The sequence below is a fragment of the Sapajus apella genome, unplaced genomic scaffold (assembly GCF_009761245.1).
Source record: "Sapajus apella isolate SASKATOON/1434 unplaced genomic scaffold, GSC_monkey_1.0 scaffold59, whole genome shotgun sequence".
Classification (NCBI taxonomy): Eukaryota; Metazoa; Chordata; class Mammalia; order Primates; family Cebidae; genus Sapajus; species Sapajus apella.
Window position 1 is genome coordinate 7,970,886 of NW_022436999.1, and position 27,978 is coordinate 7,998,863.

The window sequence follows — 27,978 nt, forward strand, 5'->3', positions numbered from 1 at the left end:
GTGTGTGTTTGTGTGTGTGTGTGTGTGTGTGTGTGTATGTATATATAAATGTATTATGTCAGGCAAATAATGTGGAGAAAAACAGGGAAGAAGAGTTGCAATTTTAATTAGGCAGACAAAAAGTGTTGCAGGCAAGGTGACATTTTAGCAAAGCTTTGAACAAAGTGAGGCCAAGAACAGTGCATCTGTCTGGTAATGAGTATTCCAGGCAGAGGGAAAGCAAGTGTGGTAGCACCGAGATAGGAACCTGTAAGCATTCCTGGGCTCAGCAAGGAAAACAAGGAGGCCAGAATGGCTGGAGGGGAATGAGTGAAGGGGCGGTGGCAGGAGATCCCGGCAGAAAAGTAGCAGGACTAGGGAGAGAGGAGTGGTCTAGGGGAACCAGATTCTATAGAGCCAATCAGCAAAGCCCCAGTCTGAGAATTTACTAGGTACATTCTAATTTCAGAATCTTCCTATCCCGTGTTGTAATCCAAATATGTCCTACTGAGAGTGAATGAAGGAAAGGTCTATAAGGTCTCAACCCCTTGCTCTTTAAAAAGCGAGCTGCCAGCACTGTTTCACAGGTGCCGTAAGTCTAACAATACTTGGGTCTCTCAGACTTATGAGTTATCACTAAACGTGGTGTTTTTTTTTTTTTAATGTGGTTTTTGGACCAAAGGAAATCGGCTCATTCTTAGATTGTGATAATTAAGGTTATGACATTATGTAAATAATCATGAGATAATTATTTTACTATGTGAATTTTGGGGAACTTCAATTCTTAAAGGGAAAGCCTTTGATTTGGATCTCTCTATGTTCTAGTCTCCTTTGACTTAAGCATCTCTATGTTCCAGCTGACTTCTCCCTTAGCATTTGGATTATGCGTCATATGTGTCCTAAGCCTTTTGTTTTTTTTAAAGAAAAAGGAATATATTCATTGAATTGGATCCTAACCTAGAATAGGGGATACTTGTGTAAAAAAGAAAGAAAGCTTTAAAAATGGGACCCAAACTCTATTTACCCTTTGTTTTCTGTATTTCTGCTATAAAATAAACATTTAAAAAAATGGTTCATCAGGCGTGATGGCTGATGCCTGTAATACCAACACTTTGGGAGACTGAGGCAGGTGGATTGTTTGAGCCCAGGAGTTCGAGACCAGCCTGGGCAACATGGCCAAACCACGTCTCCACAGAAAATACAAAAATTAGTTGTGCATGGTGGTGCTAACTTGTAGTCCCAGCTACTTGGGAGGCTGTGGTGGGAGGATCTCTTGAGTCTGGGAGGTCCAGGCTGCAGTTAGCCATGATGGCACCACTCCAACCTGGGCGAGAGCGTAAGACCCTGTCTCAAAAAAAAAGAAAAGATTTATTATCTCTTGCTTGAGGAAAAAAATCAGTAATAATTCACATTGTATTGCAATGTAAAATTAAATCCACACAGCAGTTGTATGAGGTATGGTACTGTTATTGGACAGTTATTACTGCTGTTGCTCCTGTCATTGTTATTCACAGGCTCAAGATCACTATCTCATCTTAGCAGGACAAGGGCTAGGACTCAGGATTGCCAATTGCCAAGTTCCCTCTTTTTCCTGTACCACATGGGTAAACAATTTAAGGATATTTTGACGAAATCTTGCTTAAGTACTTGTATTTTGTCATTGTCCTAGAAGCCTCCCCTGGATAGGCCTATTAATCTTGGCAGTGTGTCAACCAGGGCTACTACAAAAATACTCCCCTCTAAGTTGGCATTATGTAGGTAACACTGAAATGCAGGGTATTAAGGATCATTTAAAGTCTTTAATTTCTTTCTGAGTTCATATAGTTGCTCTGAGCCCAAGAAAAGAGACCATTACAGTTGGTGGTTCATTTGGGTTTTGCCATACGTCCCAGGCTGGCAAGTAAACCCTTGATCTCTGTTGTTTGAGTCTTGTGTTCCTTGCAATTTCTCAGCTGTACATGGAGCCCACTGGGAACAGTAGGATGGAATTAGAACCATCAGCCAGCCAACCAGAGTAATGGAGTGAGGGCATGATCAACTGTGGCCCCATTTTTTTCTTTCCCAGAGATATTACTTTTCTTTAACAGAAAATATTAGTTAAGTGTCCTTCCTTGGGTACTAGGGAGTGTTACACAACTGTTCACTGGCACTAAGCTCACTGTGTTTATGTTGGGGGGCAAGGCCTGATAGCCAGCCCATCATTTTGCCTTTACATGGGGGTATAATTCCGTCCTCCATCTCATAAGTTAGCCCCAATACCTGAGCCAGAATGATTATAACCATTCACACTGTCTCTTTATCATGGATGACTTTAGCAGTAGACGGTTATTTTCAACATTGCCATTTGTAGCTCTACAGTGGTTCATAGTAATTTCTCATCTTTTAAGTCTCTCCCTCAGTGCCTGTTTATCAAACTCATTGCTCTCTCAGGCAGTCGAGCTCTCATTTGTCCCTTATGGGGAGAGCTGTGTTGAAGAGAGAATATAACTTCAAATGAAAATAAAGAAAAACAAAATTTTTTGATTTTGAGGTGAGAATTTGAGGGCATTGCCTCTGTCAGTTCTATCATAGATTCTGGCACATAGTAAGCTCTCAGTAAATTGTGGTGAAGAGAGCAAGCCAGAGGAAATAGCAGACTTGCTCAGCCCTTAAAGAAAACAGCAACAGTCAATATTATGTGCTTAACTATATAAGTGAGACCTTGTGAGTGCTGTAGAGGTTAAAAGATGTAATAGATGGTGTCTACCGTTGAGGGTCTTGCTCTCTTGTTGGGAAAGAGGATTATATCTAACAATTAACAATAATTAGATAATATGCTGAGCATCAAATAAGAGCTTTACACTGAGTTAATCTCAGTTTCATTTCCATTACAGTCTGCTTTTCTTAACAGGTAGATGTTGAAACCAAATATTAATAGTTCCCTTATGGCAGGGAACATGAATCTTAAGGATAAAGGCTCTCATAGCACTTATACTTTTATGTACACATATATATATATATTACACTTAATAGATGGTTTACACTTAATATGTGGTTGTACATATATTTGTGTGATTATTCAATAACTGTCTGCTGGCACCACACTATAAATAAGTACCATGAAGGGAGGGAAAATGTCTCCTTTTGGTTATATTTCTTCCCTCAGTGCCTGCACATAGTAGGGAATATAGCGAATATTTAATAGCTGATGGGAGGAATCCCTCATCTACCTGGCCACATTATTTTGGGAGATGGCTCATTCCTGTTGATGCTTTTAAGGCTGACAATTCATCCAGTCGCCTGTGTCTGTAGCATATTTGGGCTGCTGGAGGGATTGTCTTTTAAATGAAATGTAAACTACAGCCCTATCCACTTGTCCTCATTACTCATTAAGGTTATTAGCTGGCCATACTCCAACTTGGACAATTATCTTTTTAAAGTTTCTGCATCTTAAATTGTTGCCCGTAGTTGCCCAAGTCTCCCTTAGGCTCCAGCCTCAGCAATTGTAAATGGATTAAATTTCTTATAAATTATTTGTGTGCTGCTGAACACCTCCAATGGCTTTTCATTGCCCATTTAGGTAAGGACTGGTATTCCATGTCTGTAAATAAGGTACCCAGCTTGCCCACCTGCTTTTTCTCCTCCTTCCCAACATTAACCTTCCAGTTACTGTATACCTTTGTATTAGTCTGTTTTCACGCTGCTGATAAAGACATACCTGGGACTGAGCAATTTACAAAAGAAGGAGGTTTAATGGACTTACAGTTCCACGTGGCTGGAAGGAAGCTTCACAATCATAGCAGAAGGCAAGAAGGAGCAAGTCTTGTCTTACATGGATGGCAGCAGGCAAAGAGAGCTTGTGCAGAGAAACTCCCATTTTTAAAACCATTCAGATCTTGCAAGACTTATTCACTATAACAAGAACAGCATGGGAAAGACCTGCCCCCATGATTCAGTTTCCTCCTACCAAGTTCCTTCCATGACACATGGAAATTGTAGGAGTTACAATTCAAGGTGAGACTTGGGTGGAGACACAGCCAAACCATATTATTTCCACCCTAGCCCCTCCCAAATCTCACATTTCAAAACCAATGGTGCCTTCCTGACAGTCCCTCAAAGTCTTAACTCATTTCAGCATTAACTTAAAAGTCCACAGTGCAGAGTCTCATCTGGGATAAGGCAAGTCCTTTCTGCCTATGAGCCTGTAAAATTAAAAGCAAGTTAGTTACTTCCTAGATACAATGGGGGTACAGGCGCAGTGGTTAAATACAGCCATTCCGAATGAGAGAAATTGCAAAAAAAAAAAAAAAAAAAAAAAAAAAAAAAAAAAAGGAGCTACAGGCCCCATACAAGTCCAAAATCCAGCAGGGCAGTCAAATCTTAAGCTCTGTAATGATCTCCTGAGTCTGTCTCACATAGAGGTCACGGTGATGTAAGAGGTGGGTTCCCATGGTCTTGGGTAACTTCACCCCTTTGGCTTTGCAAGGTACAGCCTCCTTCCTGGCTGCTTTCACAGGCTGGCATCGAGTGTCTGTGGCTTTTCCAGGTGCATGGTGCAAGCTGTCAGTGGATCTACCATTTTGGGATCTGCAGATAGTGACCTTCTCACAGCTCCATCCAGTGCCCCAGTAGGTACTCTGTGTATGGGCTCTGACCCCACATAGAGTGCACGGGAGTTTCCCCGAACAAGCTTTCTCCCTTTGCCTGCTGCCATCCCTGTAAAACGTGACTTGTTCTTCGTTGCCTTCTGCCATGATTGTGAGGCCTCCGCATCCATATGAAACTGAGAGTCAGTAAACCTCTTTCTTTTGCACTGCCCTAGCAGAGGTTCTCCATGAGGGCCCTGCCCCTGCAGCAAACTTCTTCCTAGACATCCAGGCATTTCCATACTCCATCCTTTGAAATCTAGGCAGAGGTTCCCAAACCCCAGTTCTTGACTTCTGTGCACTCACTGGCTCAACACCATGTGGAAGCTGCCAAGGCTTAGGGCTTGCACCCTGTGAAGCAACATCCTGAGCTCTGCATTGGCCCCTTTCAGTGTAGAGTGGCTGGGACACAAGACACAAAGTCCCTAGACTAGATTGCACACAATATGGTGATCCTGGGCCCAGCCGAGAAAACTGTTTTTCTCGTAGGCCTCCAGGCCTGTGATGGGAGCAGCCGCCTTGAAAATTTGATATGCCCTGGAGACATTTTCCCCATTGTTTTGGAGATTAGCATTATTAGCTCCTCATTACTTACACAGATTTCTGTAGCTGGCTTGAATTTCTTCTCAAAAAATGGGATTTTCTTTTCTATCACATTGTCAGGCTACAAATTTTCCAAACTTTTATGTTCTGCTTCCCTTATAAAACTGAATGCCTTTTACAGCACCCAAGTCACCTCTTGAATGCTTTGCTGCTTAGAAATTTCTTCCTCTAGGCCAGGCATGGTGGCTCATGCCTGTAATCCTAACACTTTGGGAGGCCAAGGTGGGTGGATCACCTGAGGTTGGGAGTTCAAGGCCAGCCTGAACAACATGGAGAAACCTGTCTCTACTAAAAATATAGAATTAGCTGGGCATGGTGGTGCATACCTGTAATCTCAATTACTCAGGAGGCAGAGGCAGAAGAATCGCTTGAACCTGGGAGGCAGAGGTTGCAGTGAGCTGAGATCATGCCATTGCACTCCAGCCTGGGCAACAAGAGCAAAACCCTGTCTCAAAAAAAAAAAAAAGAAAGAAAGAAATTTGTTCCTTTAGATACCCTAAATCACCTCTCTGAAGTTCAAAGTTCCACATATCTGTAGGGCATGGGCAAAATGCCACCAATCTCTTTGCTAAAACATAACAAGAGTCACCTTTGCTCCAATTCCCCACAAGTTCCTCATTTCCATCTGAGACCACCTCAGCCTGGACTTTATTGTCCATATTATTATCAGCATTTTGGGCAAAGCCATTCAACAAGTCTCCAGGAAGTCTGAAATTTTCCCACATTTTTCTGTCTTCTGAGCCCTCCAAACTGTTCCAACCTCTGCCTGTTACCCAATTTAAAAGTTGCTTCCACATTTTCGGGTATCTTTTTAGCAGCACCCCACTCTACTGGTACCAATTTACTATATTTAGTCTGTTTTCACACTGCTGATAAAAACATACCTGGGACTGGGCAATTTACAAAAGAAAGAAGTTTACTGACATTCAGTTTCATGTTGCTAGGGAGGCCTTACAATTGTGGCAGAAGGCAAGGAACAGCAGGTCACGTTTTACACGGATGGCAGCAAGCAAAGAGAGAGAGCTTGTGCAGGGAAACTCCCGTTTTTAAAACCATCAACGAAACTTACTCACTATCCCAAGGACAGTGTGGGAAAGACCAACCCCCATGATTCAGTTACCTCTCACCAGGTTCCTCCCACTACTGGGAATAGTGGGAGTTACAATTCAAGATGAGATTTGGGTGGGGACACAGCCAAACCATGTCAGCCCCTCTTCTCTTTGCCCAGGAATTTCATTCTCAGCTTATCTGAGTTCTTCGCTTTTCTCAAGGTCCAATCCCAGCCACAGTGCCCAGATGACTTGTGTGTTCCATATTGAAGTGCCCTGCTCACAAGGCCTACCTGCCTTCTGTCCTCTTATCTCCTGCCTGAGTTCCCCACTTCCCCTAGCTCTCTGCCTTAGAGGCCCATATCAAATACCCCACTCTTGGAACCCTCCCCTGAACCTCTGTGGTCTTTTGTGGAACCTCTCTGTCTCCCTAATTTCTGTGATTATCTTATCACCTAATTAAATGGTATGCTCCTGCAGGGCAGAAATCTAATTATTCCTTCTGGGAGACTGTACCACAGAATGGGAGAGGTCTTACTACCCCAAGAGTACTAGAGAGTTCCTCACCTAACATTTTTCACGTCTTCAGATTTGGAAGGATAAGGATTGATTACTAGGCCTTTCCTTTAGTATTTTTTTTTTTCCAGCAAAATTACAAAAACTTTAGAAAAATGGGAAGAAGAAGAAACATGAGTTTCCCCTTCAACACAACTACAACCTTCCCTTTGATCCTATGACAAATGTTGCCCAACAGAAATTTAGTGTGAGTCACAAATGCATTTTAAATATAACTTAAATACAATTAAATTTTTGAGTGGACCCAATTAAAAAGTTAAACAGGTGAAATTAATTTGAATAATATCTTTTATTTGGCCTAATACTAAAAAATAGTTATGTAATCAATGTATTTAAAATTATTCTTTCACTAAGTCTTAAAAATTCAACTTTACAGCACATCTCAATTGAGAGTACTCAACATTTCAAGTGTTTATTAGCCACATGTGGCTAGTGACTATCAGATCAGGACAATCCAAAGATAGACTGTCTGTACCCCTCTGCCTCATTTAATGTGACTGAAATTGGACATCATCTTAAAGTGGATGTGAAAAGAAACCTGCCTCCTTTTTTTCTCCCCAAAAGCTGCCATTGTTCCATCCATGGATTTATTGATGGAGTCTAAGAAGCAAGGAAATACAGTGTTATCAATTTGTGTATTCCTTCCTGTTCTCTTCATCTGCATGCTTCCCTCAGGGAAAGTGCTATTTATAGCTTGCTGCTTTTACATAATATCATATTTTTCCCCAGGTCATACAGTGTGTTCATGTTTAGTCATTAGGCGTGTTTCTGTTGGGCAACTGGGGTTGCATTCAGTTTTTTAAATTTATAATATATAGTGATGGATATCTATTTGTATGTAGCCATTTCTGTAGATTCCAAGAAGCTGGATTTCTGTGTTGAAGGGTATGAGCATCTGACTTTTTTCCTTGTGTTGCCAAAATGCTTTCCAAAGGATTGTTTTCAAGTCCTCTTTCTTCTATTTCCTTCTTTGTTCAAGCAAATTCTAAAGAGTAGTCTTTTAGTTGAGTTTTGAGAGTACCAACTTCATTATCATTGGAATTTTTTTTTAAGAGGGTGACTAATTCAGTAAACAAAAGTTAGTAATTTTATATTCCGTTTATTGTGAAATTAATTGCTTTTCCACATGTTTATTTACTAGCTCTATTTCCTCTTTCGGAAATTGCGTACTCCTGTCCTTCATGGTCAAAGTTTAATGCAAAAATGCCACACCTTCATTTCAAGCTACCAAGGGCACACGAGAAAAGAATGCAAGATTTTAAAAATGATTGTTTTGACCCCTTAAACAAATGTCTGACTCCTGGCTTTGATTAAGCTGCTTGCAGGGCTGATAGTTCTGCCTTTCCCTGGTAATGAACAAAATGGTCCCGTGGCTGGGGAGGTCCTGGCAGCAGGAAGCCTTCAAATAGCCACAGGTCTGTGCTGACTCTGACCTTCCAGCCTCCCTTGCTGGCATTGATGGGGTTCTGTTTTTGAATGAACTAGTTTAATGTGGATCCAAATTTATTGTGCATATGCTTTCATTTTGGTTTTCAAAGATGGCATATTCACATGGAAATTACACCAGTTTTGCCCTGGACTCTCCCTTTACCTTCATATGTGTAAAAGCTTACACAGGTTTCAAAAAATAAATGGTGTCATTTCCTCTAAAATAACTGGTACAGAATATAACTATGTGAGTTGGTAAGTCCACCAGTACCTCTTTTTCTTCCCTCCAGATAGGGCATTTTGGTTCTTTTTTTTTTTTTGGAGACTGAATGTCGCTATTGTCGGCCAGGGCTGGAGTGCAATGGCATGATCTCTGCTCACTGCAACCTCCACCTCCCAGCTTCCAGCAATTCTCTTGCCTCAGCCTCCTGAGTAGGTGGGATTACAGGTGCCCGCCACCACACCTGGCTAATTTTTGTATTTTTAGTGGAGAAGGATTTCACCATGTTGGCCAGGTTGATCTCAAACACCTGACCTCGGGTAATCCACCCGCCTCGGCCTCCCAAAGTGCTGGGATTACAGGTGTGAGCCACCGTGCCCGGCAGGCATTTTGGTTCTTAGGGAAACAAGACAGCTGTAACATCAGCCCAGTGGCATCTGTTTTTGGCATTGAAGAGGAAATGTGTTCAATAGATTTAAGATTATTGTTGCTGACGTCAGCATTAGGACCTTAGGGAGGGGTAGTGGTGTTCCTAATGTTAACAATCTCGTGCTACTGTTCTTTTCCTCACCTCTCCCCACCCACTTTCTAAAACTACTTGGATTTTTACAGAAATCCAAGTTACTGTGATAAGATTTATAACTCCAGAAATGTTTGGAACTCTTGCCTTCCATTGAAATTTTTTGAGAACCCCTGCCTTAAATGAAATTTAATAACCTTGGACTTCACTGAAGCATCAGTGCTAACAAATTCAGGAATCATTTGGGGCCTTAAACGGTTCTAATTAGAAGCCAACTCTTTTGGGTTTGGGACCTTTTGTGACATATGTAGTCAGTTCTTGCCGTGATGTGTAGGGTGGGTGGACACTATTCAAAAGCAGAGGTCTCACAGTGGGTGCCTCTGGTTGAGGGCGTTGGCCTTCCCTCTGTCTGCCTGTTGCCTTGGGAGGGAATGCAAATGGACACACAGCTGCGGCATAAACAGTAGGAGAGACAGGAACCTGCCAGACCCTCTGCCACACCCTGGATCTTCTACATTGTTCATTTTGCTTTGATCCTTCTGGGCCGCCAAGAGGTAATGAAGCCAGCTGTACTGTGGGAAGCTGACATCCCCCACCTAACCTTCCACTTCTGCCTACCAGGCCAGGTGGTTAGGTCAGTTCTCTCAAGCTAGCTTGCATCTTCAGGCTTTTCCTCTCAATGTGTTTCTGCTAGAAGCCTGTTTAGTTCTCACCTGTTCTTAAAAAAGAAAGAAAAATAATCTTCTTTCAGTGCTGCTATTACAAGCTACCATTTTTCACTTTTTTTTTTTTTTTTTTTTTTTTGGATGCAGGGTCTCGCTCTGTTGTTCAGGCTGGAGTGTGTTGGCACAAGCATGACTCACTGCAGCTTCAGCCCCCTGGGCTCAAGAGATCCTCCCACTTCTGCCTCCCAAGTAGCTGGGACCACATACGTGCACCACCGTGCCCAGCTAATCTTTTGGAGTGCAATGGCATGATCTTGGCTCACTGCAACCTCCACCTCCCGGGTTTTTTATAGAGCCCTTGTGTTTTGCTGTTTTCTAGGCTGGTCCCCAACACCTGAACCCAAGTGATCCTCCCACTCAGCCTCCCAGGGTGCTGAGATTACAGGCATGAGCCACTGCACCTGGCCCACTTCTTACTTTTCAACCAAATTCTGAAGACTAGTCTTCATCATTGCTTCACTTTCAACTCAACTCCTACACCTGTTACCTGTGCAGAGACAATTTACCATTGGGCTTCAGCTGTCACTCCTCCAGAAAACCACCTTCATGAGGGTCTTCTATTGATAGCTTCCGCTGTGTTCCCAAAATATGAGTGTCCTGGAGGCTTGGATTCAAATCCTGACTCATCTTCCTACTAGTTTACGTAACATTGGGTAAATTACAGCTCTGTGCCTCAGTTTCCTCATTTATAAAATAGGGAAAATAATACATCAGAAGGTTGTGGATGCCTGGCACTTAGTAAGTTCTCAGTAAGTGTTAGCTACTGCCATTGTTACCACCCCCATCATTGTCATTTGTGTTGCTGTGTGCCTGCATGGCTTTGGAGCAAGATCTGGCAAGGCTGCCCAATGTCCTTTTGTGTGACTCCCAGAGGTGTGGGGGATGAGGGAGGCCAGCCTGCTGAGCCCTTTGCATTCACTCACATGGCTGCATGGGACGCCTGACTACCTTGTCAGTCCCTGCAGCCACCATCCATCCTGTCTCAGGGCTCCATCCAAACCATCTAACGAGCCATTTCTGTTCACAAAGGCAGAATCAAAATTATAATTCTCATTATCTGAGTACCCAAGGCAGCACTTGCTCTGTGGACACGTTGACTTAGCAAGTTCTGTCTGATCAGTCGCACTCATGTGAAGGTGGGCAGTTGACTCAGCTGAGTTAGGGCAGTTTTCAGAAAACAGAAACCAAAAGCCCAAGGTCATTCCATAGTCCATGCCATAAATCCCAGAGTTTCTTGCTGGCTTTGTGTTTACTGGTCACGTATTATAAATTCATAAAGACAAGGAAGAGCCTGCCCTCACCTTCATGCTGTGACTGGCCACATGATCTTGTATGGAATGGAAAGATGGGAGGGGAGGATTGCAGGTGAGTCTAGCATTTTTCACTTTAGCCTTTTGCTTTTTCTTCCGTGGACTAAATGGACATGCAAATTTGGAATATTTCTATATTTCATGCTTTAAATTTTTTTCTTATTGGATTTTAATTCTTGTTGGGTACCCTGGCAAGAATAAAATAAACTGAACCATTATTGTGGACTTGCTGAGGGATCAGGGCCCCCCAAGTGACCTGAGGCACTTTTGCTTTCAGCAGAGGATGGAGGAAGGGCTGTGCTTAGCATTCTGAAGGCCTCCTTCTGGGTTTAAACCAATCCAGCCTTCTTTGGACTCCTCTTGTTCCCGAGACACTATGTTCTGAACATCTATGAATTTTATCTTCATCCAAAAACTACCCTGAAATGGAAACTGCCATCCCTCACAGGATCTTTTTCCCTCTTCTGGCTTGTTTTGCTGTGCTTACCACTCATTTTTCACTTCTTGATCCTAATTCCCTGGTTTCATATATAAATATTTGAAGGAGAAACTGGTAGCACAAAGGCTGCTGCTACTCAGTTTGGTCATTCATTAAAAGTTATCACTGAACGTTTGCAAGTGCTCTCTGCTTTCAGAGATTGTGCATTTTTCCCTTGTCCCAGATGCACATGGGTAGTTAAGAGCTAATGTTGCTTTCTGGGAACTGTTTGTTGAAAAAATAGCTTTTGCATAGGCAGATTTAAAGAAGGGATGTAAATATGCATAGCAATTACATCAGTGATGGAAAGGGTAGCGTTTGGAGGGCTAGGTGGGGTCTTAGAGAATTTCTAGTCAGATGAGGAATAGGCAAGGTGAGAAATGTATCTGCAGTCACAGAACTCATTAATGACAAGTGTGTAGAGCACACCTCTGACCTCGAATTCCCAAATTCTTCCTCACCACTCTACCACATCTCATCAATACTAATCATTTTTCATTCCATCTCCAGTATCCAGAGAGCAAGATACTTTAATTAGTCCCTTCTAATTATGTGCTCCTTTTTTCCACCCCATTTTGTCACCTAGTAATTAAACCCTAATAAGGCCCCTTTGCAGAAATGGCAAACAGTGCCTGAAGTATCCATGGCTAGGCTAGGAACTCGCATTCCTTCTACATAAGCTGACTGACTCAACTAAAGAATCACATCTCGCTTTTTCCCCACCCCATGCCCTTGCCTGTGCTATTCTCCCTATTCAGAGTGACCTTTTCCCACAGATGCCACCTTGGTCTAATGCAGGGTTTGCCATTTCAGATAGGAGTGCATTGCGTGCACACACACACATGCAGCAGCACCAAGGCCAGTCCTGGCACACAGTAGGTAATCACCCCAGCCAGAAGCTGTCTGTCCTGTGGCCTCTGTAATCTCTGCTAGTCGGGTTATGCTAGTCAGCACTGCCCTGTGATTTGTTTGTGTATAGACATATTTATCTCCTCAGCTAGATAGCAAGTAAGCTTCGGGGCAAAGAAGCCATGACTAATATGTTTTGTTTCCCCACAATATCTGCCCAGTACCTTGTACGTAATTTGTACCTGATAAAAATGGCTGACTATGAACAATTTCCTTGAGGAAATTGCCTTAAGGGTGCTATAAGAGGAAAGCCTGGAAATTCTAGTACTTGTGAAGACTTACAAATAAACACAGGCCTTCCAAACCTCTCTGAAACTCAGCCCAAACTGAGGCCTATAAATTGAGATTGTTAGGACTTAATATGAGTAGATCTGGTTTTGCTAGCCACGGTGTACATGTTTTCTTTGTCTTTCTCCCGCTGTTGTGTTCTGGTTGTTTGGGACCTCAATGGGCTTGTAATATGGAATTGTCAAGCACTCCCTACCCTGGGTAAGAAGTTTTCTAGCTGCTCAGGAGCCTCTGGCTGGAAGGCCATACTTAAGCTTCTAGGGTACCCCACCTTGGGCTTCTCTTGGCTTTGTACTATTCTACCAGTATGGCTGTCTGCCTGGCCATAAGTAACTCTGTAGCCTGGAGGGAATCTCCCAGACAAGTTCGATGTCTAGGGGCACAGTAACATGACATCCGTGTTACTGACCGATGAACTTGTTCCTCTAACAAGGCAGTACCCAGGCTACCCACAACCGTTATAGAGGTGTGGTTGTTTCCTGAAATGGCCCAATCTCATGCACTTCCTGTGTTGACATCAAGCACTGACAGCTTTTATGAAAGTCTCTTTAACCAGGAAGGCTGAAATAGTGACGCAGCAGCATTGTTCAGTTGGGAATAGTTAACAATGGTTTGAGAGTTTGGCTGCCATCTTGGGTCTTGAAGAAACACATTGTACCCATTGCCATCTCAAGCCAGCTCCAGCTGAAATCTTGCTCATGTCTTTCTGGACCAGCTCTCTGTAGCTGGGCCCTAGCAGAATTAATGGCCTAAAGCTTTCATTAAAGTAGTATTTTAACGTTTCCAGACATAGCCAAGCTAAAGACTTTAAAGCAACCTAAAGAACCAAAGGGGATGGAAGTACAATTTAAGAGTCAGATGTCTCTGAGTTTAAATCCAGGCTCTATCACTGTCTAGCTGGTGATTTTGAAAAATCCGGTTTACTTCTCTGATCCTTGGGTTCCTGGAAGAACTACCTCTGAAACTGTGAGGTAAGCTCTGTAAAGTACTTGGCACCTTGTGTGTCACAAAGAAGGCTTTCACGGGTGCAGTGGCTCACGCCTGTAATCCCAGCACTTTGGAAGGCAAAGGTGGGTGGATCACTCCTGAGGTCAGGAGTTTGAGACCAGCCTGGCCAACATGGTGAAACCCCATCTCTACTAAAATGATAAAAAGTAGCCAGGCGATGTGACATGCACCTGTAATCCCAGCTACTTAGGAGGCTGAGGCAGGAGAATCGCTTGAACTGGGGAGGCGGAAGTTGCAGTGAGTTGAGATCACACTACTGCACTCTAGCCTGGGCAACAGAGGGAGACTATGTCTCAAAAAAAAAAAAAAAAAAAAAAAGGCCGGGTGCAATAGCTCACACCTATAATCTCAGCACTTTGGGAGGCCGAGGTGGGTGGATCACCAGAGGTCAGGAGTTTGAGACCAGCCTGGCTAACATAGTGAAACCCGTTTCTACTATAAATACAAAAAATTAGCCAGGCACGGTGGCGCATGCCTGTAATCTCAGCTACTTGAAAGGCTGAGGCAGGAGAATTGCTTGAACCTGGGAGGTGGAGGTTGCAGTGAGCCAAGATCATACCATTGCACTCCAGCCTTGGCAACAAGAATGAAACTCTGTCCCAAAATGAAACAAAATCAAAGAAGGCGTTCAATAGCCATTACTGTATCTCTTCAGCCTTTTCCCACCTTACCCTCTTGTTTCCAGCCACCAAAGCAGTTGCTACAGAAAGGCCAGGTTCCCTTACTGCCTGGATTCGGTCTTTATTTTGTCCCCTGTGCTTTTTCTCATATTGCCACAGGCATCCCGGGCCCAAATCCTAGACAAAGCCACAGAGTATATCCAGTATATGCGAAGGAAAAACCACACACACCAGCAAGATATTGACGACCTCAAGCGGCAGAATGCTCTTCTGGAGCAGCAAGGTGAGCACCTGAGCTTGTGGGGCAGTTGGCCCTGCTGTGCTCCATCCGGGTCAGGCTTTGGTACCTGGACCTGCAGAGTCAGAGCCAGTCATGGAGTATGTGCGGAGAAACAGGCTTGGTCCTGCTTCCTGGGGCCTGAGTAGCTGAGTGTTAGAGCCGTCCTGAGGAAGGACCTGAGGTGCCAGTGAGGAGACAATGGAAGCTAGGAAGTTGGACATCTGGAAACTTGTATCTTTTCTGACCTGATCTGTCCCCTTCTTGGGGCTCAGGTGCTCTGCCTGCAGTAGGGATCACACCTGGCATCAGGTGCCTGAAAAGAGCTTTGAGGTCCTTGGAGTGGAATGTGCTGTGTAAGTACCAGAGATCCAGGTGTTCAGGGACAGTGAGCCCTCCATGGTCAATGGTAGTCCAATCAGGGCAGCCTATGGGCTAGGCCCATGCTGTTCTCAATGCTCACACCCGCCTTTTCCTACAACCACAGGGGAAAGCGAGAGCTGATCAAGTTCTTTGTTCCTGGGGAATTCACTTCTCTTCCTCCCTCATGGAAGATGCAAGTAAAAGGAAATGCAAGTAACCACCTGGGTTAGAAAACCTCAAATAAAATAAAATAAATAAAATAAAGGGTTGACCTTCCAGGCTCAAGCTGAGCTGAACCAAGGGATGGGCAGTGGGTGGTGTCAGTGGGTTGGTTATCCGGCCGCCAAGCAGCCTGCATGTGGGGCTGTTTGAAAAGCCCAGGAATTTTACGTGTATCGGTGACTTGCTTCCAAGTGTCCAGCTTGTCATTCCAAATGGATCTTGTACATGAGAACTAAGCCAAAAGTGTTCTTTGGCTGATACATCTTACATCATCCTTTCCTGCTGTTGTGTGGCCTTCACACCTTGTGGAGCCTCATGTTACTGGGCCAGCTTCTCCTCTGTTATTGCACTGCTGAATCCCACAGGAAGCTCACGCTCCAGTCCCTGTGCTGGGCTTCCGTGGCCGCACGGTGACATCACAAGCCTTCTCTTCAGGGTTGGGTGGGATTGCAGAGTGTCTGCTGGTTCCCAGGTCCAGCTGGGAAAGGTGGGAGGGAAATGAAGTGTGTGAGTGAACAGCCACCCAAAGGGAGCTACTTCTGAGCACCTTGAGCCTCGGGGGCCAGCAAGCAAGCCCTTAGGAAGAACAGGCTGGACCCTGAGTCTGAGACTCGGCTCCTCCCCAAGTCTGCAGAAGGCAGTAACACACTCCCTTGGTTGCCTTTTAGTCCGTGCACTGGAGAAGGCGAGGTCAAGTGCCCAACTGCAGACCAACTACCCCTCCTCAGACAACAGCCTCTACACCAACGCCAAGGGCAGCACCATCTCTGCCTTCGATGGGGGCTCAGACTCCAGCTCAGAGTCTGAGCCTGAGGAGCCCCAAAGCAGGAAGAAGCTCCGGATGGAGGCCAGCTAAGCCCCTCGGGGCAGGCCAGCAATAAAAACTGTCTCCATCGTCTCCTCCTCCTTTCAGTTCATCTGTAGAACCCTCAGAACCATTTAAGAGACTGTATTTTTCTCTTTCTCCCTTTTTTTTTTAAATTTTTATTTTCATGTAGAAGCTCTTGGACAACAGCTCTCGTTCTCCTTCCCCATTTCCACTGTGTATTTTTTTTTTAATGTATTCCCTTCAGGGATTCCCTGTCCCCACCAGGAATTTTTAAACCAAAACACCCCAACTTGGCAGCTTTTTCTGTGGAGGACAGACGGCCGGCCGGACCTCTGAGCCCATAGTATCCTGCCCACCCTACCAGCTCCTCCAGCCCTGCCGGGCACATACCCGGAGGATGCCTTGCCTGCCCAGGTGGCCTCCTGGTCCGCCCTCACCTCTGTTGGATAGACTGTGAATCTGTGAACTGCTCTACTTTGAGAAGATGACCAGTTTGGAGTAATCAGAATTAACCCTCCTCCTTTTTAAGGTTGTTTTTTTCCTTTTTCTAAAAAGCTATGTATTGCTCCTATTGAAAGAGCAGATCCTTAAAGAAGTTTGTGGTATGAAAAGAAAGTGGGGACAGAGTCGCAGCACAGAGTCTTCGGCATGTTTCACTCCTGCCTCTCTCAGCCAGCTGTTTAGGCCTGCGGTGCCAGCCTCACGGAGGGCTGCATGGATTCTTGTGGTATGCGTGGGAGATAGCAGCAGTGAAGCAGCAGCCACCAGGGAGTGGCCATTTGGGGTTGGGACAGGGAGGATGTTTTGGGTGGCATAGAGGTTTTGTATTGAGGGCCAGTGATGATGATTTGATATTTATTTCCTGCTACTTAAATTTGAATCTGAGTGAATTGTTCCTATTTCTGATGATGTCGGTCTTGCAAAGCGACAGATTCATAAAGTAATGATGAAATCTTCCTTTCTTCCCGTGTGTATTTCTAAGAAATAGAGCCAACTGATTTTGTATGTAAATACCAAGAGCAATTTACCTGGTACTAAACCCGCACCCCAGTGCGGACCCTTCCCTGCCCTCACCCCACTTCCTTTCCTGCAGTCCTGAAACCTGTCTCCTTTGTGTGATCCAGCCCTGGCTCTGGCTGTGGTCAGCAGATCCCAGTGAAGGGTTTTGTGTGTTTAGGCCTCATTTCTTTGTCTTTTTCCTACTCCGTTCCTGGCATTTGCTGATTTCTAGTGTATACTCTGTAGTCTCAGTTCGTGTTTGATTCCATTCCATGGAAATAAAAAGTATGTTGTACATACTGCCGAAGAATTGTCTTGCAAGTTAAGGCTTCCCCCTTTACTATAAGACTATAAATAAAAACTTATTTTATCCTTCTTGGTGGTGGTGTCTTCTTGCCCTTGTTAAGGCCAAGATGGTTGATGAGAGACCCCTCTGGAAGCTGTTAGGGCCTCTATGGAAGCCTGAGTGAGAAGTGGAGGCGGTTTACCTGGTCCTGCAGAACCAGGAGCAGCCATAAGCCAGAGTTGTTTCTCCTTTCTTCCCAGGGCTCGGCTCAGCCGGAGAGAGTAAATGGGTGGTGATGGCTTTGTTCATTGGATAAGGCTTTTGAGGTTCAACAGGGATGTGGGGTTAGCTGCGGCAACATTTCTAGATCTAGTTTTTGCTAAACAAGTGACCTTTGGGGGAATTGCTTGCCCAGAGCTGGGTTCAGGTTCTCCTGGTAATGAGTGCCCAGTTCAGAGGTTGCTGCTCTCCAGGACCTTTCAGTTTCCAGACAGCTCCAGGACTGGCAGTCAAGAAGGCTCCAATAGCATCAAGTTAGCTCTGCTCAGACTGGGGACCGAACACCAGCCTGAACTTGTTTGACCTTGGAAGAACAAGGAATTATGGCCAGGACACAGCTCAGCCTTGGTTTTCCTGTCTGGCTGACAGGAAATACTGCTGTTCCTAGACCCAGAGAGGACGTCAAGTCAAATCAGTTCTTGGATTTTTCACGATCTTTAGAATAGTGAAGAGCACTGTGGCTCCTATCAATTGTGCGTTAAATCCATAATATCTTTTTTTGTTTCATGGGAGCTGGCAGATGGGTTATGTATAAGAGGCAATTTGAAACATGATCAAGACTCCAAAGGCTATGATTACATTAAGGAAAAGGAAGATGCTGGGAAAGCAAGATCCCATTTATTAAAGGCACTTCTTTTCAAGATAGAGGAAAGAGACTGCAATAGGAAGAAATGGGAATGAGAATCAGTTTATTGCAGAAAGCCCTCAAGGTTAACATGCTTTTCTCCTCTTTTTCCTTGCCCCTAACTATATCTCTTTGTATATCTGGGCTTAAGTATACAGTTGGTTTGCTTAGTATTGGTGTTAGAACCAAGCTGTGGGTGAAGCTGTGTTGATACAGAGATGGAAGGCATGTGAAGCTGGCACCCAGTAGGCAGGTAGCAAATAAGAAGGGGCAGCTGAGCCAGCGTGAGGACAAGTGGTGTCCCTGAGAGCCAGTCCCTGGCTCTGGTATATTGGCTGGACAAGGGGTTGAGTTTAGGCTTCTCTAGATTTCAGTAAACCAGCTAGAAGACAAGGGACACAGTGGCTAGCTGGCTGGTTCACCTGGGAAAATCCGAACCACCCAATTGGCATGCTGAGCAGACTTTGGCACAGGGTGGAGGTACCACTGGAAGCAGCTTCCTGGATGGGAACACAGGGGAGCTCCACCTGGAGACTGTGCTCAGCTGAAAGGGACAAATCAAAGTCACAGCCAAGTCCCTTCTGGTATGTGTGTCTAGGAAGCGAGTATGAGTATCCCTTCAGGATCTCAAAGTCTGACCACAGCTTACTCTCTCACTGTGATGGTAATCTTTGGTTTATTTTGACATTACTCTGGACACTGACTTACACAAAGCCAGATAAGCTGTAGATCTGCGTGGTCACTGTGGCAGGTGGCTTCACTGAGGGACCTGTTAAGCTTTATATTTCCCTACCTTTACAGTTGCCCCAAGTGCAAGGGTGTTTAAAATGGCCCAGTTTTTAAAGTTCTTGATATGTTAACCCCATTGTAAAACTTCTACAATTTCTTAGGTAAAGACTACTTAAGCTCACAGAGCTGTCATCTTAGCTGGGACAGGTTTAAAAAACAAGACTGAGTAGACAATAGGAGCCCGAGCCCTGAACTGTGACTGAAGTAAGCAGAATTCTGTTTCTGTTAATATCATGTGTGTTTTATGCTTGGCCTCTGAAATCAGACTGGCTGGGTTCACAATCCTGTCTCCACCACTTGGTGGCTGTGTTACTTCTCCCAGCCTCAGCGTCTTTATCTGTAAAATGAGGATAATAATAGCACTAGCCTCATAAGGTGGTTATGAGGATTAAATGAGATAATGCTTATACTGTGCTTAACCTCAGGACCGAGTGAGCACTGAGGTGCCTGCTGCCATTATCTACACAAAGCTTGTGACCGGGACCGATTCAGCCAGGGGGAAAAGGCCAGCTCCCGACACCTTCCCTAAAGCGGTTCCCTAAAGGGTTGACTTCTTGGTATGTCACAAATGCTTCCCACTCCTCACAGATGTGCCCCATCCTGACCAGGCACAGTGACCAAAGAGAGCAAGGTGACACCAAGATTGGACTCATGAACTCTTCAAGACTGAAGCGGCCCCGTGGGTACATTAGATCTGGTGTCAACCTGAGCGAGGCTCTGACCATTCCCTCCCACCACAATGCAATGGCATCTCTCAGCTTTGGACACTATTGGAGGCTCAGGCAGAACTGCCCAGAAGCCCCAAGTGGTGTTACTCAAAGTGGGATCCTTGGATTGTGCCCATGGCTGCTTGTTAAAGGGATCCCTCTGATCTAAAGTGTGCCGTGGCCCTAACAAGCTCTTTCAGATGGTCCTCGTGTCACTCAGGTTTGACTTCCCAAAGTAATATAACCTGGGAACCAAAAGGACGCTGTTGGGGAAGTTAGGCACAGCTGAGCTGAATTAGCAAAGTGGCTCTGAGGTCAGGATGAAGGTGTGGGAAGCGGGCTTTTTAAATAGTTCAGGCCTTAGGATTGGCTTGAGTTTGTGTGCTCCCAGTGGGGCTCTGATACTTTTGGGAGCTGGCTGAGCTACCAAGTTTTTAAACTTGAGAAGGAAGAGAGCTGAGCGCTGCCTCCACCACCCGCTTTTGAAGCCCCAAGAAGAGGTAATGACATGGGGCAGCGCTCATTTCTATAGCACGCACTGGCTGGCCTCTGCTCCCCAGGCAGGTTTTATAATCCAGCCAGAGCAAGGCTCTCTCTCAGGCCTGGCCACCAGGCTGTATTCTCAAAAGCCTCTGGGAACATGAAACTAGAGCATTCTTTTGTTCAAAACTGTTTTTGTTTCCTGAAGAGGAAGCCTCAGGTAGGGAGATAGAGTTTGCCAATGTCTACACTCCTAGATAGCTAATAGAGAATTTCCTTCAGCAGCTAACTCATAACATCCCCAGAGTTTGCTTGGAAAGGGAATAAATAAAAATATTTTCTAGTTACTTTCTCAGGGAGAAAACCAATTGGCCAAATACCCCATTTTTGAACAGTCTGGCTAAGCCAGGCTTAACTATAGGTAGGACTGTGTGACCACACCAGGGAGGCCCATGCGTGGGTTTTGGAGGCTCTCCTGCTGAACCCTCATCGCCCTGCTGGTAAGTGTTGTCGTTGCGGTGTTTCGTTGGGGTCGGTGTGTGAAAGGAGCCTAAGGAGCTTCTGAATGATTGCCAGAGTGGGTAGGGCCATGGCCCCTGAGCCCGCCTGTCTGGACTGCCGTGCCAGGCACAGCCCTTACCTCTGGGGTGACATTGCTCTGGCTTTCTGAGCCATAACGTGAGGACAGTAATAGTACCAAGTGCCATTGTGAGGCTTAAAGGAGTAAGTGTGAAAAGCCCATGAATTGTTCCTGGCATTTAGTACTCAATAAATGTTGGCAATTCTTAGGTCTGTCTGCCATCATATGTCCTGGATAGTGCAGCCATTTTTGAGTTTTGTTAAAATGTGGAGTCAGACCAGACGTGGTCCTAGCACTTTGGGAGGCCAAGGCGGGCAGATCACTTGAGGTCAGGAGTTCTAGACCAGCCTGGTCAAGGTGGTAAAAACCCTGTCTCTACTAAAAATACAAAAAAAGCCAGGCGGGGTGGCTCATGCCTATGGTCCCAGCTACTTGAGAGATGGAGGCAGGAGAATCGCTTGAACCCAGGAGGCGGAGGTTGCAGTGAGCCAAGATTATGCCACTGCACTCCAGCCTGGGTGACACAGCAAGACTCCGTCCCAAAGGAAAAAAAAAGTAGAGTGAATAAACTCTCCTTTTCTCTGATGTAATAAGAGTTAACTGTACTAAAATCCTTAAAAGAAAGGGGAGGTAAATGTATATTGAATGCTAAAAGGCAGTAACAAATTTGCATGTTTTCTGAAAGAACCTGAGCAAGACCACAAATCTGTTACCTTTTGGAGAAAAAAATAGAGTTGGGGAATGAAATACACCCTTGCAAACTGGCTCAGAGCCATTAACCATTAACATACTGGTGACTTTGCCCCGTTCTTCATGCCAGTTTCAGTTTGTTTCTGCAGTGCCGGGTGGCAGACACTGCCAGGCGCAGATCCTGCGAGTGCGTCGTGTTCCTGCCCGGTGTCTCTTGCCCGGCGCTGGTTATGATAGTGGTCAAGCCATCGTTTTTCAGCCTTCCCCTTCAGGGGTCCCTTGAGCAGAGTCTGCCTGATGGGTGAGGTGGGGCAGATGAGCCTCATGACTGGGCCACGGACCCGCGTGCTCTAGCTCACTCTGGCTCCGCGTGCACGTACACACAACACACCCAGCAGGATGGGCGTGTCTAAAAGAATGCCGAGCAGGTGGCCTTGGACAATTCACAACCAGCCAAGCAGGTCCCCTCCTGCGCCCTGTGCTAGATGCCAGCTGCCCCAGCAGGCCTGTTATGACTGCCAGGCCCCATTTAGGATTGTTTTCCTCTGATGTCCTTTGCAGGGTGGGGCTCTTGTATACCCTCAGCCTGCTCTGGGCAAAATTACATAGCATGGTCTGGGCTATTAATTTTTTCCAGTAAATTAAAGGTTAGAGAAGAAGAAAAAGAATCAAGGGTCCAATATTAAGAAAGCTGAGCCTGAACCTTCTACTCTAGTTCTGAACTAGGTGAGGGATTAAGTCTCCTGCCAAGAAAAACAAGCCTGACAGCCTGTAGGCCGATAGAGAGGGGCGTGCCTTCTCTCAGCCTACTCCTGCAGGGACCCAGGAGTAGGGAATGAGCCATGCAAAGTCTGATCCAAAAAATAACCCAATGGACATGCAGAGCCCACACCCCCAGTCACTCATCCCGCATCCAGCTGGCAGCCTGGCTGCCCGTGGCACCCATGCACAGTGCTTGAGAGCTTCATTGTTTATCTCCCAGTGCCCTCAATAGCTCTAGGGTGGCAGGGGCAGATCTTGGGTTAAAGGACAGTGGTCAACAGCTTTGGGCCAAAAGGCCACAGCAAGGCCAGCCAGCTGAGATGAGGACTGTCATGTCCACAGAGAATACCTACTGCAGCAAGACTGGAGGAGACTTTGGAGAGGAGGGACCCTGTTTCCAACAAGTTGGCCATGTTTCCCTCCCAGGACCCTCTGTGTAGAGACTGGTGGTGAGCAGGTATTTCCAACTGGGAGACCCCAAAGGATCAGCGGCTGCTCTGTGTGCTTGCTACTGGGCCCCTAACACTGTGCCTGGCTTGTGGTGGGTACTCTTCAAATGTTGTGTGCAGATGGCACGTGTACCAGTGGACTCCAGCCTCGAGATGCTCCTTTATCTCTGTGCCCTCGATAGGGTGGTTCCAGGGTTGCCTCTGCATGAGTTCAACCCTCAGGTATTTGAGCAGCACCTAGCCTCAGCCCAGCACGGTGCTGGCTACTGGGACAATCTAGGCAGCTTATAAAGCCTGGGCCTTGCCTTCAAGAAGCTTAGAGTAGTTAGAAAAAAGGCTTAGGCATTTAGCACAAGTGTCACGTCTGGGCTCTGAATGCAAAGGAATTCAGGAGGTGGGGCCCTCAGTGAGAAGTGTTTGACACTATGGGAGGGGCAGTGCCACCAGGTCATCGCTTCTCAAGCTCTTGATGGGCTCTCCATCCTGCTCACAAAAGCCCAGCCTTGGGCTCCCCATCTAGCCATTCAGAGAGGCTGGGGGAGGCTGTGGGTGAAGGGAGGGTGGGTCAGAGCCTCCCACTCTGCACAGCTTGGGTCACCATTCTTATTCTACCACATTCACTGGTCCCTTGGTATCCAGGCTCATGGCAACCACTGCTCCGGAGAGGGAGGGGAGGGACTGAGGGGATGGAGCCTAGCAAGGAGCATGGACACCCAGCACTTGTGTCATATCATCACCATCTGCCTGACAGGGCTACCTCACCATTCAGCACACCTGGGAGCAGTCCCCTTGCAGCCCTTCCCCCTTGAGAGAGCTGTGACACTGAGCCCTGCCCTGGGTCTGGTAGCTGAATGCCCAGGCTCCCCTTGCCTTCTTTGTCCCATCATCCCAGGCCATCATGGGTACAGGAGGTAGCAATGAAGTCTTACACTCAGGGTAACCAACATGCAATACTTATGGAGAGGGTGCAGTGTGATCAAGGGTTGGATGAACAGTATACTGAACCCAAACGTACCCATTACACAGTGTGAATGATTATCAACATGCAGTACTTGTTGAAAGAAAAGGAATGATAAAAATCCACTACTATTGAAAGTAAGAAAGTGTGGAGTATGTTAGACACAGGAGCCAACTGAGAAAGCTCCCAAAGGTCAAAACTGCAACAATTTAAGCAACAAAATAAATAGCATTGAAACACAGTAAGTATAAAATAAATATTTGAGTCCATAGTGATAAAGAAATGATTGAATACATAAATTGAGAATAAACTTCTCCCATGTAGAATTCCAGAGATCATTTATGTAGGTGCTCTGCCTTCAAGGATGTGGAGCATAACTCCCCACTTCTTTTGGGTTGTTTTTTTTTTGTTTTTTTTTTTTGAGACAGAGTCTGGATCTGTCACCCAGGCTGGAGTGCAGTGGTGTGATCTCGGCTCACTGTAACCTCCACCTCCCAGGTTTAAGTGATTCTTTTGCCTCAGCTTCTTGAGTAGCTGAGATTACAGGTGTGTGCCACCACGTCCAGCTTATTTTTGTATTTTTGGTAGTGATGGGGTTTCATCATGTTGGCCAGGCTAATCTCAAACTCCTGACCTCAAGTGATCCACCCACCTTGGCCTCCCAAAGTTCTAGGATTACAGGTGTGAGCCAGCACCCTACTTCTTAAGTGTGAACTGCATATAGTAACTACCTTCTAAAGGATACATTCAGGAAAGGGAGAAAAGGTAACCTTATGGAGGAACCTGACAAACTCCCTCAGCCAGATGATGAAGGGTAACACCAGCTAACACCAGCATAAACATGATGAAGTATGTTGATGGTATGTACCCTTGATGGGTGATGAGAGTGGTACTTTACCTCTGTGGCCTTCCTACAAAAAACTGTAGTGCATGGCCTGGGCACGGTGGCTCATGCCTGTAATCATAGTACTTTGGGAGGCCAAGATAGGAGGATCACTTAAGCCTAGCAGTTCAAGACCAGCCTGGGCAACATAGCAAGAGCCTGCCTCTACAAAAAAAAAAAAAAAAAAAAAAAAAATTAATTAGCTGCACATGGTGGTGTGTGCCTGTGGTTCCAGCTACTCGGGAAGCTGACGAGGAGGACTGCTTGAGCCCAGGAGGTTGAGGCTGCAGTGAGCTATGATCCACTGTACTCTAGCCTGGGTGACAGAGCAAGACAATGTCTCTTGAAAAAAACAAAAAATAACCCCATCTAGTCATGAGGATAACATCAAACAAATCCCACCTGAGGGATGTTCTACAAAATACCTGGCCCTACTCTTCAAAACTGTCAAAGTCATCAAAAACAAGAAAAGAATGAGAAACTGTCACAACCAAGAGGAGTCTAAGGACACATGAGACATGACAACTCAGTGTAACGTAGTGTCCTGGATGGGATCCTTGGACAGCAAAAGGCCATTAGGTAAAACCTAGGGGAATTCAAATAAGATGGACTTTTGTTAGTAATGTAACAAAATTGGTTCATTCATTATGACAAATTCCTATTAGTGGAAGATGTTAATAATAGGGAAAACTGACTAATGGGTCTGTGGGAACTCTGTGTACTATCTTTGCAATTTTTCTGTCAATCTCAAACTACTCGGAAACATTTATTTTTTAAAATGCTTTAAAAAAAAAAATTAAAGACAGGGTCTTGCTCTGTCACCCAGGCTGGAGTGCAGTGGCACAATCATGGCTCACTGCAGCCTTGACCTCCCAGACACACATGACCCCCCATCTCAGTCTCCCAAATAGCTGTAACCACAGGTGTGTCCCACCACACCTAATTTTTTTATTTTTGTAGAGAGAGAGTTTGGCTGTGTCCCTCAGGCTGGTCTCAAACCCCTGAATTCAAATGATCTTCCAGCCTCAGCCTCCCAAATTGTTGAGATTACAGGCATAAGCCATCACACCTGACCTAAAAATGCATTATTCTTGTTTTTATTTTGAGAGTGCTGTATTTCTTCATGGGCTGGGCTAGTGATGAGTGCCCTGTCCCTGCCCTGCCTGGTTTTATTCTTGGATGTGCCAGAGAAGCAGGAGGAAGGAATGTGAGGCCACGTGGCCCCAGATCTGCAGTAGGTGGTAAACAGAGGCAAGGCGGGTTACTGCAGAGAAGTAAGAGGATGTGCAGGAACCGATTAGATGTACCTGGGCCAGGTTGGAGAAAGCTGGCTGCTGTCTGGCTCTGGTCAGCTCCCGGGAAGATGGACTCATCACGGCCTCACTGAGCCACATAGCATCACACTCTACTGGTGTGGCATATACCTGGTGTAGCAAGTATCACTATGCCACACACTTGGTGGCAAGTGGAGACTTCATCAGAATGGTGAGGGGCCTGCCCTGCTATTTGCTGTCACCATCCTCGACCTAGTGACAGATGGGAGCTGGCATTCAGGGCCTCAGTCATCCAGCCTGGAGGTAAACCAAGCATGTTTCACCACTGCCTGCCATTCCCGGAGACCTCTCACCTTCCTTCAGAGGCCTGAGGTGATAGAATAGCATGGGCTTTGGAGGCAGGAGATTTGGGCCTGGGCCTGGGCCGGGCCCCGGCCCCGGCCCCACCACTTGACAGCTGGGAAATCTTGGGTGATTCACTTAAGCTCTCCAACCTGTTTCTCCAGTTGTAGAAGGCAGATAATACACTTGTTTCACTCACAAGGTGAGTCAAGGATCCAATGAGAGGCGGTAGACCAGGAGGGGCTATCTTAAGGGTTATTGTTTGAGTAGATGAGGCAAGAGTGGTCAGCACTTTTAAAGCAACAGGTAAGGCCTTGGTCTTGGAGCTAATTGGTGGTAGAGTTTTGTATATATTCAGGCCACATAATGTTTCGGTCAACAACAGATTACATGTACAACAGTGGTCCCATGAGATCATAATACTGTATTTTTACTGTACCTTTTCCACGTTAGATTCACAAATACCACTGTGTTCCAGTTGCCTACAGTATCTAGTATGGTGACAAGCTGCACAGGTTTGTAGCCTAGGAGCTACTGGCTACCCCATATGGCCTAGGCGTGCGATAGGCTCTGCCGTCTGGGTCTGTGTACGTGCACTCCATGATGTTCACACTACGACGAGATCACCTGACAATGCTTTTCTCAGATCACCTGACAATGCTTTTCTCGTCATTAAGTGATATGACTGTAATAGGTTGCTTTCAGTTGCAGGTAATAGTAAGTCCAACTCACAATGGCTTATATAACTGAAAACCCAGAGGCCACATGGGCCTCGGGAGCCATGTGATCAGGGCCATGTTTCTCAGTCTCTCGGAGCGTCTTTGTATGCTGCCTTCCTTCTAGGTAGAAAAATGGTTATAAGACACCCAGGCCACACATTCTACCATCCCCTAATAGGAACGAGCTGCTTTTCTCCCTGTCATACAGCATCCATGACATCTCTTTCTTTAGGTCACATGCTTTTGCTCTGACTTGATCACTGGGGCAAGGATGCTGACTGGCTTAGGCCTGAGTTACTCCCAACCTGAACAAATTACTGGGGCAAAGACAGAAATTAGAATGATTGGCTTAGGCTGGGTATGACGGCTCACGCCTGTAATCCCAGCACTTTGGAAGGCTGAGGTGAGCGGACCACGAGGTCAATAGATCAAGACCATCCTGGTCAACATGATGAAACCCCATCTCTACTGAAAAAAAAAAAAAATAGCTGGGGATTGTGGCACACACCTGTAATCCCAGCTACTTGGGAGGGTGAGGCAGGAGGATCACTTGAACCTGGGAGGTGGAGGTTGCAGTGAGCCGAGATTGCACTGCTGCACTCCAGCCTGTTGACAGAGCAAGACTCCCACCTCTAAATAGATAGACGGGCGGACGGACAGACGGACGGACGGACGGACAGACAGACAGATTGGCTTAGCCAATCAGGGCCTGGGCCTGGAGGTATGAGGACACCAAGCCCAGGCAAACCTTTTGGCTGCCATAGGTAGGGAAGAGTCACGTGGATGCTAACAATGTCTCTACAGGCTTCTGTCCCAGTAATAACCCACTGTTTGACAGCAATGGCTGTTTGCCTCTCTAGTATCCATTTACCTCTTTGGCAACAAACCTAATTTGCATTTGGGGCTTCATTCCTTCTCAAAAACTGCATGCTTCTGATGAAGCCTCATTTCCCTCTCATGGGAGAGGCATGTGACCAAGACTTCAGCCAACTGGTGGACTGTATTCTCCAGGCCACCAGACTGCTTCTTGGAAAGGCACTTGGTTTGATTAAAGCCAGTGAAACACAATGACACTTGCTGGGAAGGAAGGCTGGGGCAGCACCAGGTGGGCTTGTCTGCTAACTTCA

General features: G+C 45.8%; 1 protein-coding gene and 1 long non-coding RNA gene across 7 annotated transcripts in view; one reads left to right on the forward strand and one right to left on the reverse strand.

Annotated features, from left to right (window-relative positions):
- Positions 1-17,404, forward strand: part of MAX (MYC associated factor X) — a 28,565-nt gene extending 11,161 nt beyond the window's left edge. For 2 of the 6 annotated variants that reach the window (XR_004259092.1, XM_032245867.1), the window contains 3 exons: positions 14,498-14,621; positions 15,103-15,187; positions 15,869-17,404. Coding sequence is in view for 5 of the 6 variants with exons in the window: in XM_032245867.1 (XP_032101758.1) it covers positions 14,601-14,621; positions 15,103-15,187; positions 15,869-16,056 (294 nt within the window). In the remaining variant the exon portion in view is untranslated. Of the gene's footprint in view, positions 1-7,973; positions 8,516-14,497; positions 14,622-15,102; positions 15,188-15,868 lie in introns of those variants that run through there. The other 4 variants (XM_032245864.1, XM_032245866.1, XM_032245868.1 and 1 more) reach the window with 2 other exon arrangements.
- On the reverse strand, positions 4,536-27,309 carry LOC116528568. The gene is made up of 3 exons (XR_004259093.1): positions 26,592-27,309; positions 7,959-7,969; positions 4,536-4,545 (listed from the first exon to the last, which is right to left on the reverse strand). It is a non-coding gene; the product is annotated as an uncharacterized LOC116528568 (long non-coding RNA).
- Positions 27,310-27,978: the final 669 nt, after the last annotated feature.